The sequence below is a fragment of the Rhinoderma darwinii genome, assembly GCF_050947455.1.
Source record: "Rhinoderma darwinii isolate aRhiDar2 chromosome 11 unlocalized genomic scaffold, aRhiDar2.hap1 SUPER_11_unloc_1, whole genome shotgun sequence".
Classification (NCBI taxonomy): Eukaryota; Metazoa; Chordata; class Amphibia; order Anura; family Rhinodermatidae; genus Rhinoderma; species Rhinoderma darwinii.
In genome coordinates this window covers 371,652-385,335 of record NW_027461840.1, presented here as the reverse complement: position 1 = coordinate 385,335, position 13,684 = coordinate 371,652, and the positions used below count along the sequence as shown (strand labels likewise).

At 49.1% G+C, this 13,684-nt stretch overlaps 2 protein-coding genes across 4 annotated transcripts in view; one reads left to right on the top strand and one right to left on the bottom strand.

The window, feature by feature from the left end:
- Positions 1-8,780, bottom strand: part of SEC23IP (SEC23 interacting protein) — an 88,347-nt gene extending 79,567 nt beyond the window's left edge. The window contains exons 1-2 of one of the 2 annotated variants that reach the window (XM_075847737.1): positions 8,600-8,780; positions 7,485-7,999 (exon numbers count right to left, since the gene is read on the bottom strand). In XM_075847737.1, coding sequence (XP_075703852.1) covers positions 7,485-7,999; positions 8,600-8,717 — 633 coding nt within the window. In that variant the 5' untranslated portion in view covers positions 8,718-8,780. The remainder of the gene's footprint in view (positions 1-7,484; positions 8,000-8,599) is intronic. The other variant, XM_075847736.1, reaches the window with a different exon arrangement.
- Positions 8,781-8,974: 194 nt separating this feature from the next.
- MCMBP (minichromosome maintenance complex binding protein) overlaps positions 8,975-13,684 on the top strand; it is a 77,796-nt gene continuing 73,086 nt past the window's right edge. For both annotated transcript variants that reach the window (XM_075847745.1, XM_075847744.1), the window contains exons 1-2: positions 8,975-9,185; positions 13,090-13,166. In XM_075847745.1, coding sequence (XP_075703860.1) covers positions 9,101-9,185; positions 13,090-13,166 — 162 coding nt within the window. In that variant the 5' untranslated portion in view covers positions 8,975-9,100. The remainder of the gene's footprint in view (positions 9,186-13,089; positions 13,167-13,684) is intronic.

The following is a 13,684-nucleotide window of genomic DNA, read 5'->3' as shown; positions in this document are numbered from 1 at the left end:
CGCGATTTGCACGAACCCATTGACTTCAGCAAATATAGGACATGTCATGAGTTTCACGCAGCGCACGCACGCACGCCTATGAAACTCACCGACAGTCTGAACGGCCCCATTCTCTTACATAGGTCCGTGCGACGCGTGCGATTCCCACACGTAGCACGGATGTATTATACGTCCGTGTGAATAAGGCCTTACTAGACCAGCACAGCCCGATTAGTGACAGTAGTCACTATGAGAGGACCGATTTCCCTGCCGTGCAGCTCCAGTGGAAAACGATGGTGTAAAAGAAAGAAAAATATATATATAAAGTCCCCCGAGGTCTTTCCTGAGGGACAGAACATCGGAATACAAAAATAAAGTAAAGTGCAAAAAAAAAAAATAATTAATAATAAATACACATAAAATACCCACCAAAAAAATCTGCCCCCCCATCCAATCATCATCGTAACGCTAGGCCGGACCCAATTACCCCAATATAGACACGTCATATACTAAAGACAAGTAAAAGGTCGATTTTAGGGTAAAACGATGTCATTACCAAAAAAAAAAAAAAATGGCTGAAAAGTAAAAAAGCTTCTTGTTTTACAATTATTTTCAAACTTAACCCCTTCGCGCTCAGCGACGTAATAATCCGTCGCGCTAACTATCGTTAGCGCTCAGCGACGGATTATTACGTCGCGGGGATAACGGCCATTTCGGCCGTCCTCCCGACACATGCAGGAGCTGTGACAGCTGCTGTCTCGTACAGCAGCTGTCACAGCTCCTACAGCGGGGACCGATCGCTGTGTCCCCGCTGATTAACCCCTTAAAAGCCGTGTTCAATAGTGATCACGGCTTTTTAGGGGTTAAGCTACAATCGCCAGCCTGCTACGCGATAGCGGCTGGCGATGGTGGCTATGGCAACCGGACACCAAACAATGGCGTCCGGCTCTGCCATCGACGGAAGCCTAGTGGGTCCTGACAACGTCAGGACCCACTATGCTTGCTGTCAGTGAGTAGCTGACAGTTCTAATACACTGCACTACGCATGTAGTGCAGTGTATTAGATTAGCGATCAGAGCCTCCTGCCCTCAAGTCCCCTAATGGGACAAAGTAATAAAGTTAAAAAAAAAGTTAAAAAAAAGGTGTAAAAATAAGAAAATAAAAGTTTTAAAAGTATTAAAAGTAAAAATCCCCCCTTTTCCCTTATCAGTCCTTTATTATTAATAAAAATATATAAACAAACAAATAAACTATACATAATTGGTATCGCCGCGTCCGTAACGGCCTGAACTACAAAATTATTTCGTTATTTATCCCGCGCGGTGAACGCCGTAAAAAAAAATATTAATAAACCGTACCACAATCACAATTGTTTGGTCACTTCACCTCCCAAAAAATGGAATAAAAAGAGATCAAAAAGTCGCATGTCCCTAAAAATGGTCCTGATCGAAACTACAGTTCGTTACGCAAAAAATAAGTCCTCGCACGGCTTTATTGATGGAAAAATAAAACCGTTCTGGCTCTTAGAATAAAGTAACACAAAAAGTGAGTGATTTATTACAAAAAGTATTTTATTGTGCAAACGCCATAAGACATAAAAAACTATAAACATCTGGTATCGCCGTAATCGTATCACCGCAGAATAACGTGACTGTCATTTATACCGCACGGTGAACGCTGTAAAAAAAATAGATTAAAAAAACAATAGTAGGATTGCTGTTTATTAGTCACCACGCCACCTAAAAATAGAATAAAAACTGATCAAAAAGTCGCATGCACCCCAAGAAAACTACAATGGATTCCTCAAGGGGTCTAGTTTTCAAAATGGGGTCACTTTTGGGGGGTTTCCACTGTTTTGGCACCACAAGACCTCTTCAAACCGGACATGGTGCCTAATAAAAAGGATGCCTCAAAATCCACTAGGCGCTCCTTTGCTTCGGAGGCCGGCGCTTCAGTCCATTACCGCCCGAGGGCCACATGTGGGATATTTCTAAACTGCAGAATCCGGGCAATACGTATGAAGTTGCGTTTCTCTGGTAAAACCTTTTGTGTTATAAAAAAAAATGGTATAAAGAGGATTTTCTGACAAAAAAATTTTTCTTATTTCACCTCTACTTTGCTCTAAATTCCTGTGAAACACCTAAAGGGTTCATAAACTTTCTAAATGCTGTTGTGAATACTTTGAGGCGTCTAGTTTCTAAAATGGGGTATTTGATAGGGGTTTCTAATATATAGGTCCATCAAAGCAACTTCAGACCTGAACTGTAACCTAAAAAAATAAAAAAATCAGGCAATACTTCGCTTCTTACATTATACTGATAATGAGCCGTGCCCACCCCGAGATGACCCCAGTTTTGACCGTTTGTATAAACGGAGACCCCTATTAGACCGTTTCAGTGCCCGGTTTTCCCAAGCATACACCCCCAAGAAGTGTATTTCTATTGATGAGTCCCTGGTACATTTTAAAGGGAGGGTTCAATTCCACGAGTACCTGCCGGGTAAGAGGGCAAGGTATGGCGTGAAGATGTATGAGCTGTGCGAGAGTGCATCAGGGTATACCTACAGATTTAGGATATATGAAGGGAAGGACACCAGTGCTCAGCCCCCAGAATGCCCCCGCTTACTGGGAGTTAATGCAAAAATTGTGTGGGATTTGGTACACCCACTGCTGGACCAGGGTTACCACCTCTACCTGGATAATTTTTATACCGGCGTCCCACTCTTCAACTGCCTCGCTTCCAGTCCTGTGGCATGCGGCACTGCTAGAAGAAACCTGAGAGGCCTCCCTAAGACTCTGCAGGGCAAACAAGAAGGGGTGAGCGCAGGGCACATTCTAGCAGCAACATATTGTGTGTCAAGTACAAGGACAAGAGAGATGTCACAACAGTACCCATGTACCTGTACGAGGTACCAGTACAGCGACCCCTAAACCAGACTGCATCCTGGACTACAATAGGTACATGGGAGGGGTGGACTTGTCAGATCAAGTCCCGAAGCCCTACAGCGCCATGCGCTGTGGTATAAGAAGCTGGCCGGGCACATCATACAGATGGCATTGTACAATGTGTACGTGCTACGTCGATGTACAGGCCAGAGGGGAACTTTCCTGGAATTTCAAGAGGTGATTATCAAGAACCTAATCTTTAGGGACCAGGAACGGGGGGGGGGGGGGCACCCAGTACTTCTGGAAGCGGGGCCACACGCATCGCACCAGGGCAACACTTTCCAGGAGAAGTTCCCCAAACTGGCAAGAAGGGAAAAAGTCAAAAGAGGTGCAAAGTCTGCTATAAGAGGGGGATAAGGGAGGACACAATATATCAATGTAACGCGTGTCCCGAAAAAACAGAGCTCTCTATGAAAAAGTGTTTTAACATTTATCATACATCCCTTGGTTTATAATTTACCCCAATTCTACTTACCCTGATGCCCTCCACACAGCTTATCCCCCCTTATCTTTCCCTTCTGAGCCCTGCTGTGTGCCCAAGCAGCTGATAACCACATTGAGGGTATTGCCATACCCGGGAGAACCCACATTACAGTTTATGGGGTGTATCTCTCCGGTCAAAATGCTCACTACACCTCTAGATGAATGCCTTAAGGGTGTAGTTTTTAAAACGGGGTCACTTCTTGCGGGTTTCAACTGTACTGGTACCTCAGGGGCTTCTGCATACATGACTTTGCACGAGAAAATCCCCAGTAGGCCAAATGGTGGTCCTTTCCTTCTGAGCCCTCCCATGGGCCCAAACGGCAGTTTATCACCACAAATGGGGTATTGCTGCACTCAGGACAAATTGCGCAACAGAATGGGGTATTTTATTTCTTGTGAAAATAAGAAATTTTCAGCCAAAACTACATATTATTGGAAAAAATTAATTTTGTTTTAATTCCAAGCCCAATTCAAATAAGTTCTGTGAAAAAACTATGGGGTCAAAATGGTCACAACACCCATAAATGAATTCCTTGAGGGGTGTAGTTTCCAAAATGGGGTCACTTCTGGTGGGTTTCCAGTGTTTTGATACCTCTGGGGCTCTGCAAATGCGACATGGCACCCGAAAACCAAACCAGCAAAATCTGTACTCCAACAAACACATAGCGCTCCTTTCCTTCTGAGCCCTCCCATGGGCCCAAACAGCAGTTTATCGTCACAAATGGGGTATTGCCGCACTCAGGACAAATTGGGCAACAAAATGTAGTATTTTATTTATGGAGACAATAAGAATTTTTGAGCTAAAACGACATATTATTGGAAAAAATATTATTTTTTTTAATTCCCAGCCCAATTCAAATAAGTTCTGTGAAGAAACTATGGGGTCTAAATGGTCACAACACCCATAAATGAATTCCTTGAGGGGTGTAGTTTCCAAAATGGGGTCAGTTATAGTGGGTTTCCATTGCTTTGATACCTCTGGGGCTCTGCAAATGTGAGATGGCACCCGAAAACCAAACCAGCAAAATCTGCACTCCAAAGTACACACAGCGCTACTTTACTTCTGAGGCCTCCCATGGGCCCAAACTGCAGTTTATCGCCACAAATGGGGTATTGCTGCACTCAGGAGAAATTGGGCAACAAAATGGGGTATTTTGTTCCCTGTGAAAATAAGAAATTTTGATAAAAAATGACATCTTATTGGAAAAAATTTAATTTTTTTCATTTCACAGCCCAATTCAAATAGGTGCTGTGAAAAAATTGTGCGGACAAAATTGTAACAACCACCATATTTGAATTCCTTGAGGGGTGTAGTTTCCAAAATGGGGTCACTTCTGTGGGTTTCCATTGCTTTGATACCTCTGGGGCTCTGCAAATGCAACATGGCACCCGAAAACCAATCCAGCAAAATCTGGACTCCAACAAACACATAGCGCTCCTTTCATTCTGAGCCCTCCCATGGGCCCAAACGGCAGTTTATCACCACAAATGGGGTATTGCCGCACTAAGGACAAATTGGGCAACAAAATGGGGTATTTTGTTCCCTGTGAAAATAATAAATTTTGATCACAAATGACATCTTATTGGAAAAAATGTCATTTTTTTAATTTCACAGCCCAATTCAAATAGGTGCTGTGAAAAAACTGTGCGGTCAAAATGGTAACAACAACCATAAATGAATTCCTTGAGGGGTGTAGTTTCCAAAATGGGGTCACTATTGGGGGATTCCTACTGTTTTGGCACCTCAACACCTCTTCATACCTGGCATGCTGCCTAAAATATATTCTAATAAAAAAGAGGACTCAAAATGCACTAGGTGCTTCTAGGGCTTGTGTTTTAGTCCATGAGCCACTAGAGCCACATGTGGGACATTTCTAAAAACTGCAGAATCTGGACAATACATATTTAGTCGTGTTTCTCTGGTATAACCTTCAGTGTTACAGAAAAAAAATGAATAAAATTGAAATTCAGCAAGAAAAATGAAATTTGCAAATTTCACCTCCACTTTGCTTTAATTCCTGTGAAATGCCTGAAGGGTTAAAAAACTTTCTAAATGCTGTTTTGAATACTTTAAGGGGTCTAGTTTTTAAAATGGGGTGTTTTATCAGGGTTTCTAATACATAGGCCCCACAAAGCCACTTCAGAACTCAAGAGGTACCTTAAAAAAAAGGATTTTGAAATTTTCTTAAAAATATGAGAAATTGCTGTTTATGTTCTAAGCCTCGTAACGTCCAAGAAAAATAAAAGAATGTTCAAAAAACGATGCCAATCTAAAGTAGACATATGGGAAATGTGAGCTAGTAACTATTTTGGGTGGTATAACCGTCTGTTTTACAAGCAGATGCATTAAAATTCTGAAAAATGCTATTTTTTCCAAATTTTCACTCAATTTTGCAATTTTTCACCAATAAACACTGAATATATCGACCAAATTTTACCACGAACATGAAGCCCAATGTGTCACGAGAAAACAATCTCAGAATCGCTTGGATAGGTTTAAGCATTCCGACGTTATTACCACATAAAGTGAAATATGTCAGATTTGAAAAATGGGCTCTGAGCCTTAAGGCCAAAACTAGGCTGCGTCCTTAAGGGGTTAAAGCCTAAAAATTCTAAAGTAGCAAAACGGATGTGTATAAAAAAAAAAAAAAGAAATCGGCATCGTCGACGGAAAAAACATGGCAAAAATAACGTCGCTAGCCCAAAAAATAAAAAACGTTATAGCTATTTAACGAACGCGTGCTAAAAATGGAAAAACGGTGTCTGGCCCTGAAGGCTCAAAACAGCGCGGTCCTGAAGCGGTTAAAGGAACAGTGTCACTAAAAAACATATTTTACATCAGTTTGATTTTAGTGTTTTATTAAAAACTTTTATATTTGTGTGTTTGTGTTTTACATTATTTTATTTTTGAACTTTTTCTTCCCTATGGCGGCTGCCATTTTTTTTTCCATTTCTGTATGTGTCGATTAACGACACAGACCTGGAATACGGCACATACAGTCCCATAGGGACTGCGAACGGGGACCGTTCCATCCACTATGCTGTACGCCGTCTGTGTGGGAACGGCGCATGCGCCGCTCCCACACAGTCCAAGTTGAACTGTGCGCCGTCCGGCGCCATTTTCCTGTGGACCGGTAGTCGCGGCCGGGCAGTAAGATTACTACTTCCGGTCGCGGCTTCCGGACTTGTGCACTTGGAGCAGCAGCAGACGGAGCGGCGGCGACTGGAGCAGGTAAGGGATTTCTATGTATGTTCGTGTTTGTGTGTGTTTACCACTGTATGTAAACCTTCTACACTGTGTGTTAGCTCAAAAAATGGCGACACAGTGTAGGAGGTTAGACCGTTCAATCCCCTCGTTTATCCCGGCACTAGCCAGAATAAAGGAGGGGGGGAGTCTCAGAGCTCACTAGAGCAAGTGAGTTTTCTCTAATTTTGCAGCATAAAGCAATGTGGTTGCTTTACCACATGCAATGCTGCAATTTTGGGAATTGCTCCCTCTAGTGACCAGCGCTGGGAAATGTTATAAATTAGAATCTAATATAATATTTCCTGACTCCTGAAAAAAAAAAAAAAAAAAAATTAGAACAATGTTTAATCACCTACACACTAATTGTTTAACTAAAAAAAAAATACATTTTTTTCTAGCGTCACATTCCCTTTAATACTCGGCCACGGGCCCACAAGTTATAAAAGGAGTAAAAATGTCCTCTAGTTATTTCCTCTACAATCCGATCCGAGGGCGTCTTCTCCGGGTTACGTGAACCCAGCAAATAGGGAACGCGATACACAAAGTGGAGACTACACGTGTACCAGCCCACAGTACCCCAGAAGACGGGTGACCGCGCGCCCCAACATTAGACCCCTGACCTTCATGCCGGCAGCAGACATATACAGAATATAGAGGTGGCAGCGGCTCCCTCCACACACGTTCATAGCGGTGATGAGCCGAGCAGCATGCGGCCACCTCATCTGGTGGAACGGGGTCTCGACAATCGGATATTTCGGGCACATTCGGGTGGCCCCCATTCCATCCTGCAGGAATAACTCAGGTGTATGGGAAAGCTGAGGTGTAACTTACATGGGAGGCTGAAGAACTTTGGTACAATGGTGGAGGTCCTGATGTCACCGGGACGGCGTGGCCCATGGGGATATCTGGCTGCAGCTGTGGAGGAGTCAGATAGGGATTGGTCCGGCTGCTCTGTGTGTTATGGCGGTAAGGGTTATACCCAGCCTGAGAGGAGACGGGAGGCGGAGGAGGGTGCGCGCTCGGGGGAGGGCTCGTCTGTGTGTTTGGAGGGAAATACCCAGAGGTGTCACTAGAAACTACATGAGGATTGATGGGAGATGGAGCGGAGGAGCTGGGAGGAGCCGTGGGGTTCTGTCCATTCTGAACTCCAGACACGGGGGGCGTCAGGAAAGCAACAGAACCTGGTGCTGGTGACGTGACTGGGATCTGCCCTATGCAGGCAAACGGGTCATTGCTGCTGGTCAGGCTTGAGGCCTTGGAGAAGTAACTGAAGGTCTGTGGGGGGTTAGTTGTACTGGAAGTCTGTCCCAGAAAGCTGTCCTCCTCCCCGACCTCCGCCGAGTCATCTAGAAGAGAGAAAAAACAGACACCACTCAGCAGCTGATAACCACATGAACAGCTCTGCCTGCCTCGCTCACAGCAGGAAATGCCAGCACAACCGGATGTACCACTCAGCAGCTGATAACCACATGAACAGCTCTGCCTGCCTCACAGCAGGAAATGCCAGCACAACCGGATGTACTACTCAGCAGATGATAACCACATGAACAGCTCTGCCTGCCTCGCTCACAGCAGGAAGTCCCAGCACAACTGGGTGTACCACTCAGCAGCTGATAACCACATGAACAGCTCTGCCTGCCTCGCTCACAGCAGGAAGTCCCAGCACAACCGGACAGCTGAGGAGCATGAACAGCTCTGCCTGCCTCACTCACTGCAGGAAGTCCCAGCACAACCGGGTGCCTATAGCCTTGAGATAGCCGACCCCAAGTGGACTACTGGTCATGACCCATAACTCTACCAGAAATTAGCACCCCCACTACTCTGACACTACTATTATCCCACTATCCGGACACTACCACCAGCACCCCTATCAACAGGGGGCAGGGGTCATTACTCCACTAAGAGGGGGACTGCAGACGGCGGCTATACCGGATATATATACTGACCGGAGGAGAAGGGCCCGGGCCCAGGCCGACTGACAGGAATGAAGGGGACGGAGAAGTTGAGCTCGGAAGGAGAGAACAGCAGGTTCCTATTAGCGCCATTCGCCCTCTTTTCCGACATTTCTGCTCACAAGCTCCACGTCCCCGAGCCGGGATTTAGAAGACTGACAGCTAACTGACCAATCCCATCGCTTTCTGAACTCTTTCTCCCGCCTTCCAAAAAAAACAACCAATTAAAGAAAGGGGCGGGCCAGGGCTTGCCATTAGCAAATCCGGAAATTATCCCGCAATCACAGTCCCGCCCACACAAAGCAGCAGCCAATCTGCTTCTGGTTTACAATACATGTGATCAAAGGCAAATACATCATATGACAACGTACTGCCAACCGCAAGATGGCGAGCCGTGCAAGTTCTTCCGCCAGTCATGTAAGGCCACGCCTTTTTTTTTAATGATGACGGCGGTTTCCCGCCATAGTCTGTGTGGTTTTACGGCCTGAAGATAACATGTTTCGGTCTGCTTGGATCGATACTTCACCCGGTGCCGGCGACTGGGTCAGTGCTCCTCTTCGCCTGGTGCAGGCCGCGTTTGGTGAGTGCGTAATACTCCGCCTGTACCCGGTTATGATTAAACTAGTAATATTCCACCTTTACATGACTATTGCTACACTAGTAACGCTCCACCTGTGCCCGGTTGCCACTACACTAGTAACACTCCACCTGTACCCGGCTGCCACTACTAGTAACACTCCACCTGTACCCGGCTGCCACTACACTAGTAACACTCCACCTGTACCCGGCTGCCACTACACTAATAACACTCCACCTGTACCCGGCTGCCACTACTAGTAACGCTCCACCTGTACCCGGCTGCCACTACTAGTAACGCTCCACCTGTGCCCGGCTGCCACTACTAATAATGCTCCACCTGTACCCGGCTGCCACTACTAGTAACGCTCCATCTGTGCCCGGCTGCCACTACACTAGTAACGCTCCATCTGTGCCCGGCTGCCACTACACTAGTAACGCTCCATCTGTGCCCGGCTGCCACTACTAGTAACGCTCCATCTGTGCCCGGCTGCCACTACACTAGTAACACTCCACCTGTGCCCGGCTGCCACTATTAGTAACACTCCACCTGTACCCGGCTGCCACTACTAGTAACACTCCACCTGTGCCCGGCTGCCACTACTAGTAACACTCCACCTGTACCCGGCTGCCACTACTAGTAACACTCCACCTGTACCCGGCTGCCAATACACTAGTAACACTCCACCTGTACCCGGCTGCCACTACACTAGTAACACTCCACCTGTACACGGCTGCCACTACTAGTAACGCTCCACCTGTACCCGGCTGCCACTACTAGTAACGCTCCACCTGTACCCGGCTGCCACTACTAGTAACGCTCCACCTGTACCCGGCTGCCACTACTAGTAACGCTCCACCTGTACCCGGCTGCCACTACTAGTAACGCTCCACCTGTACCCGGCTGCCACTACTAGTAACACTCCACCTGTACCCGGCTGCCACTACACTAGTAACACTCCACCTGTACCCGGCTGCCACTACTAGTAACACTCCACCTGTACCCGGCTGCCACTACACTAGTAACACTCCACCTGTACCCGGCTGCCACTACTAGTAACGCTCCACCTGTACCCGGCTGCCACTATTAGTAACACTCCACCTGTACCCGGCTGCCACTACTAGTAACGCTCCACCTGTGCCCGGCTGCCACTACTAGTAACGCTCCACCTGTGCCCGGCTGCCACTACTAGTAACGCTCCACCTGTACCCGGCTGCCACTACACTAGTAACACTCCACCTGTACCCGGCTGCCACTACTAGTAACACTCCACCTGTACCCGGCTGTCACTACTTGTAACGCTCCACCTGTACCCGGCTGCCACTACTAGTAACGCTCCACCTGTACCCGGCTGCCACTACTAGTAACGCTCCACCTGTACCCGGCTGCCACTACTAGTAACGCTCCACCTGTACCCGGCTGCCACTACTAGTAACACTCCACCTGTACCCGGCTGCCACTACACTAGTAACACTCCACCTGTACCCGGCTGCCACTACTAGTAACACTCCACCTGTACCCGGCTGCCACTACACTAGTAACACTCCACCTGTACCCGGCTGCCACTACTAGTAACGCTCCACCTGTACCCGGCTGCCACTATTAGTAACACTCCACCTGTACCCGGCTGCCACTACTTGTAACGCTCCACCTGTACCCGGCTGCCACTACTAGTAACGCTCCACCTGTGCCCGGCTGCCACTACTAGTAACGCTCCACCTGTACCCGGCTGCCACTACTAGTAACGCTCCACCTGTACCCGGCTGCCACTACTAGTAACGCTCCACCTGTGCCCGGCTGCCACTACTAGTAACGCTCCACCTGTACCCGGCTGCCACTACTAGTAACGCTCCACCTGTGCCCGGCTGCCACTACTAGTAACGCTCCACCTGTACCCGGCTGCCACTATTAGTAACACTCCACCTGTACCCGGCTGCCACTACTAGTAACGCTCCACCTGTGCCCGGCTGCCACTACTAGTAACGCTCCACCTGTGCCCGGCTGCCACTACTAGTAACGCTCCACCTGTACCCGGCTGCCACTACACTAGTAACACTCCACCTGTACCCGGCTGCCACTACTAGTAACACTCCACCTGTACCCGGCTGTCACTACTTGTAACGCTCCACCTGTACCCGGCTGTCACTACTTGTAACGCTCCACCTGTACCCGGCTGCCACTACTAGTAACGCTCCACCTGTACCCGGCTGCCACTACTAGTAACGCTCCACCTGTACCCGGCTGCCACTACTAGTAACGCTCCACCTGTACCCGGCTGCCACTACTAGTAACGCTCCACCTGTACCCGGCTGCCACTACTAGTAACACTCCACCTGTACCCGGCTGCCACTACACTAGTAACACTCCACCTGTACCCGGCTGCCACTACTAGTAACACTCCACCTGTACCCGGCTGCCACTACACTAGTAACACTCCACCTGTACCCGGCTGCCACTACTAGTAACGCTCCACCTGTACCCGGCTGCCACTACTAGTAACACTCCACCTGTACCCGGCTGCCACTACTTGTAACGCTCCACCTGTACCCGGCTGCCACTACTAGTAACGCTCCACCTGTGCCCGGCTGCCACTACTAGTAACGCTCCACCTGTACCCGGCTGCCACTACTAGTAACGCTCCACCTGTACCCGGCTGCCACTACTAGTAACGCTCCACCTGTGCCCGGCTGCCACTACTAGTAACGCTCCACCTGTACCCGGCTGCCACTACTAGTAACGCTCCACCTGTACCCGGCTGCCACTACACTAGTAACGCTCCACCTGTGCCCGGCTGCCACTACTAGTAACGCTCCACCTGTACCCGGCTGCCACTACTAGTAACGCTCCACCTGTGCCCGGCTGCCACTACTAGTAACGCTCCACCTGTGCCCGGCTGCCACTACTAGTAACGCTCCACCTGTACCCGGCTGCCACTACTAGTAACGCTCCACCTGTGCCCGGCTGCCACTACTAGTAACGCTCCACCTGTGCCCGGCTGCCACTACTAGTAACGCTCCACCTGTGCCCGGCTGCCACTACTAGTAACGCTCCACCTGTGCCCGGCTGCCACTAGTAACGCTCCACCTGTGCCCGGCTGCCACTACTAGTAACGCTCCACCTGTGCCCGGCTGCCACTACTAGTAACGCTCCACCTGTGCCCGGCTGCCACTACTAGTAACGCTCCACCTGTGCCCGGCTGCCACTACTAGTAACGCTCCACCTGTGCCCGGCTGCCACTACTAGTAACGCTCCACCTGTGCCCGGCTGCCACTACTAGTAACGCTCCACCTGTGCCCGGCTGCCACTACTAGTAACGCTCCACCTGTACCCGGCTGCCACTACTAGTAACGCTCCACCTGTGCCCGGCTGCCACTATTAGTAACACTCCACCTGTACCCGGCTGCCACTATTAGTAACACTCCACCTGTACCCGGCTGCCACTACTTGTAACGCTCCACCTGTACCCGGCTGCCACTACTAGTAACGCTCCACCTGTACCCGGCTGCCACTACTAGTAACGCTCCACCTGTACCCGGCTGCCACTACTAGTAACGCTCCACCTGTACCCGGCTGCCACTACACTAGTAACGCTCCACCTGTACCCGGCTGCCACTACTAGTAACACTCCACCTGTGCCCGGCTGCCACTACTAGTAACGCTCCACCTGTACCCGGCTGCCACTACTAGTAACGCTCCACCTGTACCCGGCTGCCACTACTAGTAACGCTCCACCTGTGCCCGGCTGCCACTACTAGTAACGCTCCACCTGTGCCCGGCTGCCACTACTAGTAACGCTCCACCTGTGCCCGGCTGCCACTACTAGTAACGCTCCACCTGTACCCGGCTGCCACTACACTAGTAACGCTCCACCTGTGCCCGGCTATAATTGCTCCTCCTCTTCCTCCAGCTCGGGACGCTCTTGGTTGGGAGACGGACATCACTGACTTCTTCCAGGAGAAGCTGCGAGACGATCAGCGCAGTTGGGTGAGAGTTTTGTAGATTTGTTTGATTCCTCCGTTATTGTTGCGCGGGTGTAAGTGCCCCTTGTGTACCCCCTGTGTGCCCGCGCCTCTGCACTGCCCACCCACCGCTGGTTAATGTTAGTTCTGGCCCCCCATTGTGCCAGCAATGTCCTTCCCTCCCCCATCATTAACTCTTTGGTGCCTTGTTCTCTGGCAGCTTGCTGGCATGAAATAGTGATGAAGCGGGTCAGTTACCCACATCGCCCAAAATGAGTCCTAATTATGTGCCAAACGCGCAGAAATCACTCGCAAAACGCGTAACCTGTGTCTTAAAAGGCGCTTTACAAAAACGGCAGCGTATTTGACACGTTTACGCGTCATCTGAACGTGCCCTTAGGCCCCATGCAGACGGCTGTACCCGTAACCACGGTCTGCGATTATGGGCAGGGCCGGCCGCTGGGGGCCGGACACCTTCATGTATATTTGGTCAATAGAAATAAATTCTGCATTCGTGTGCCTGGGGCCTTTATAGCGAGCCGC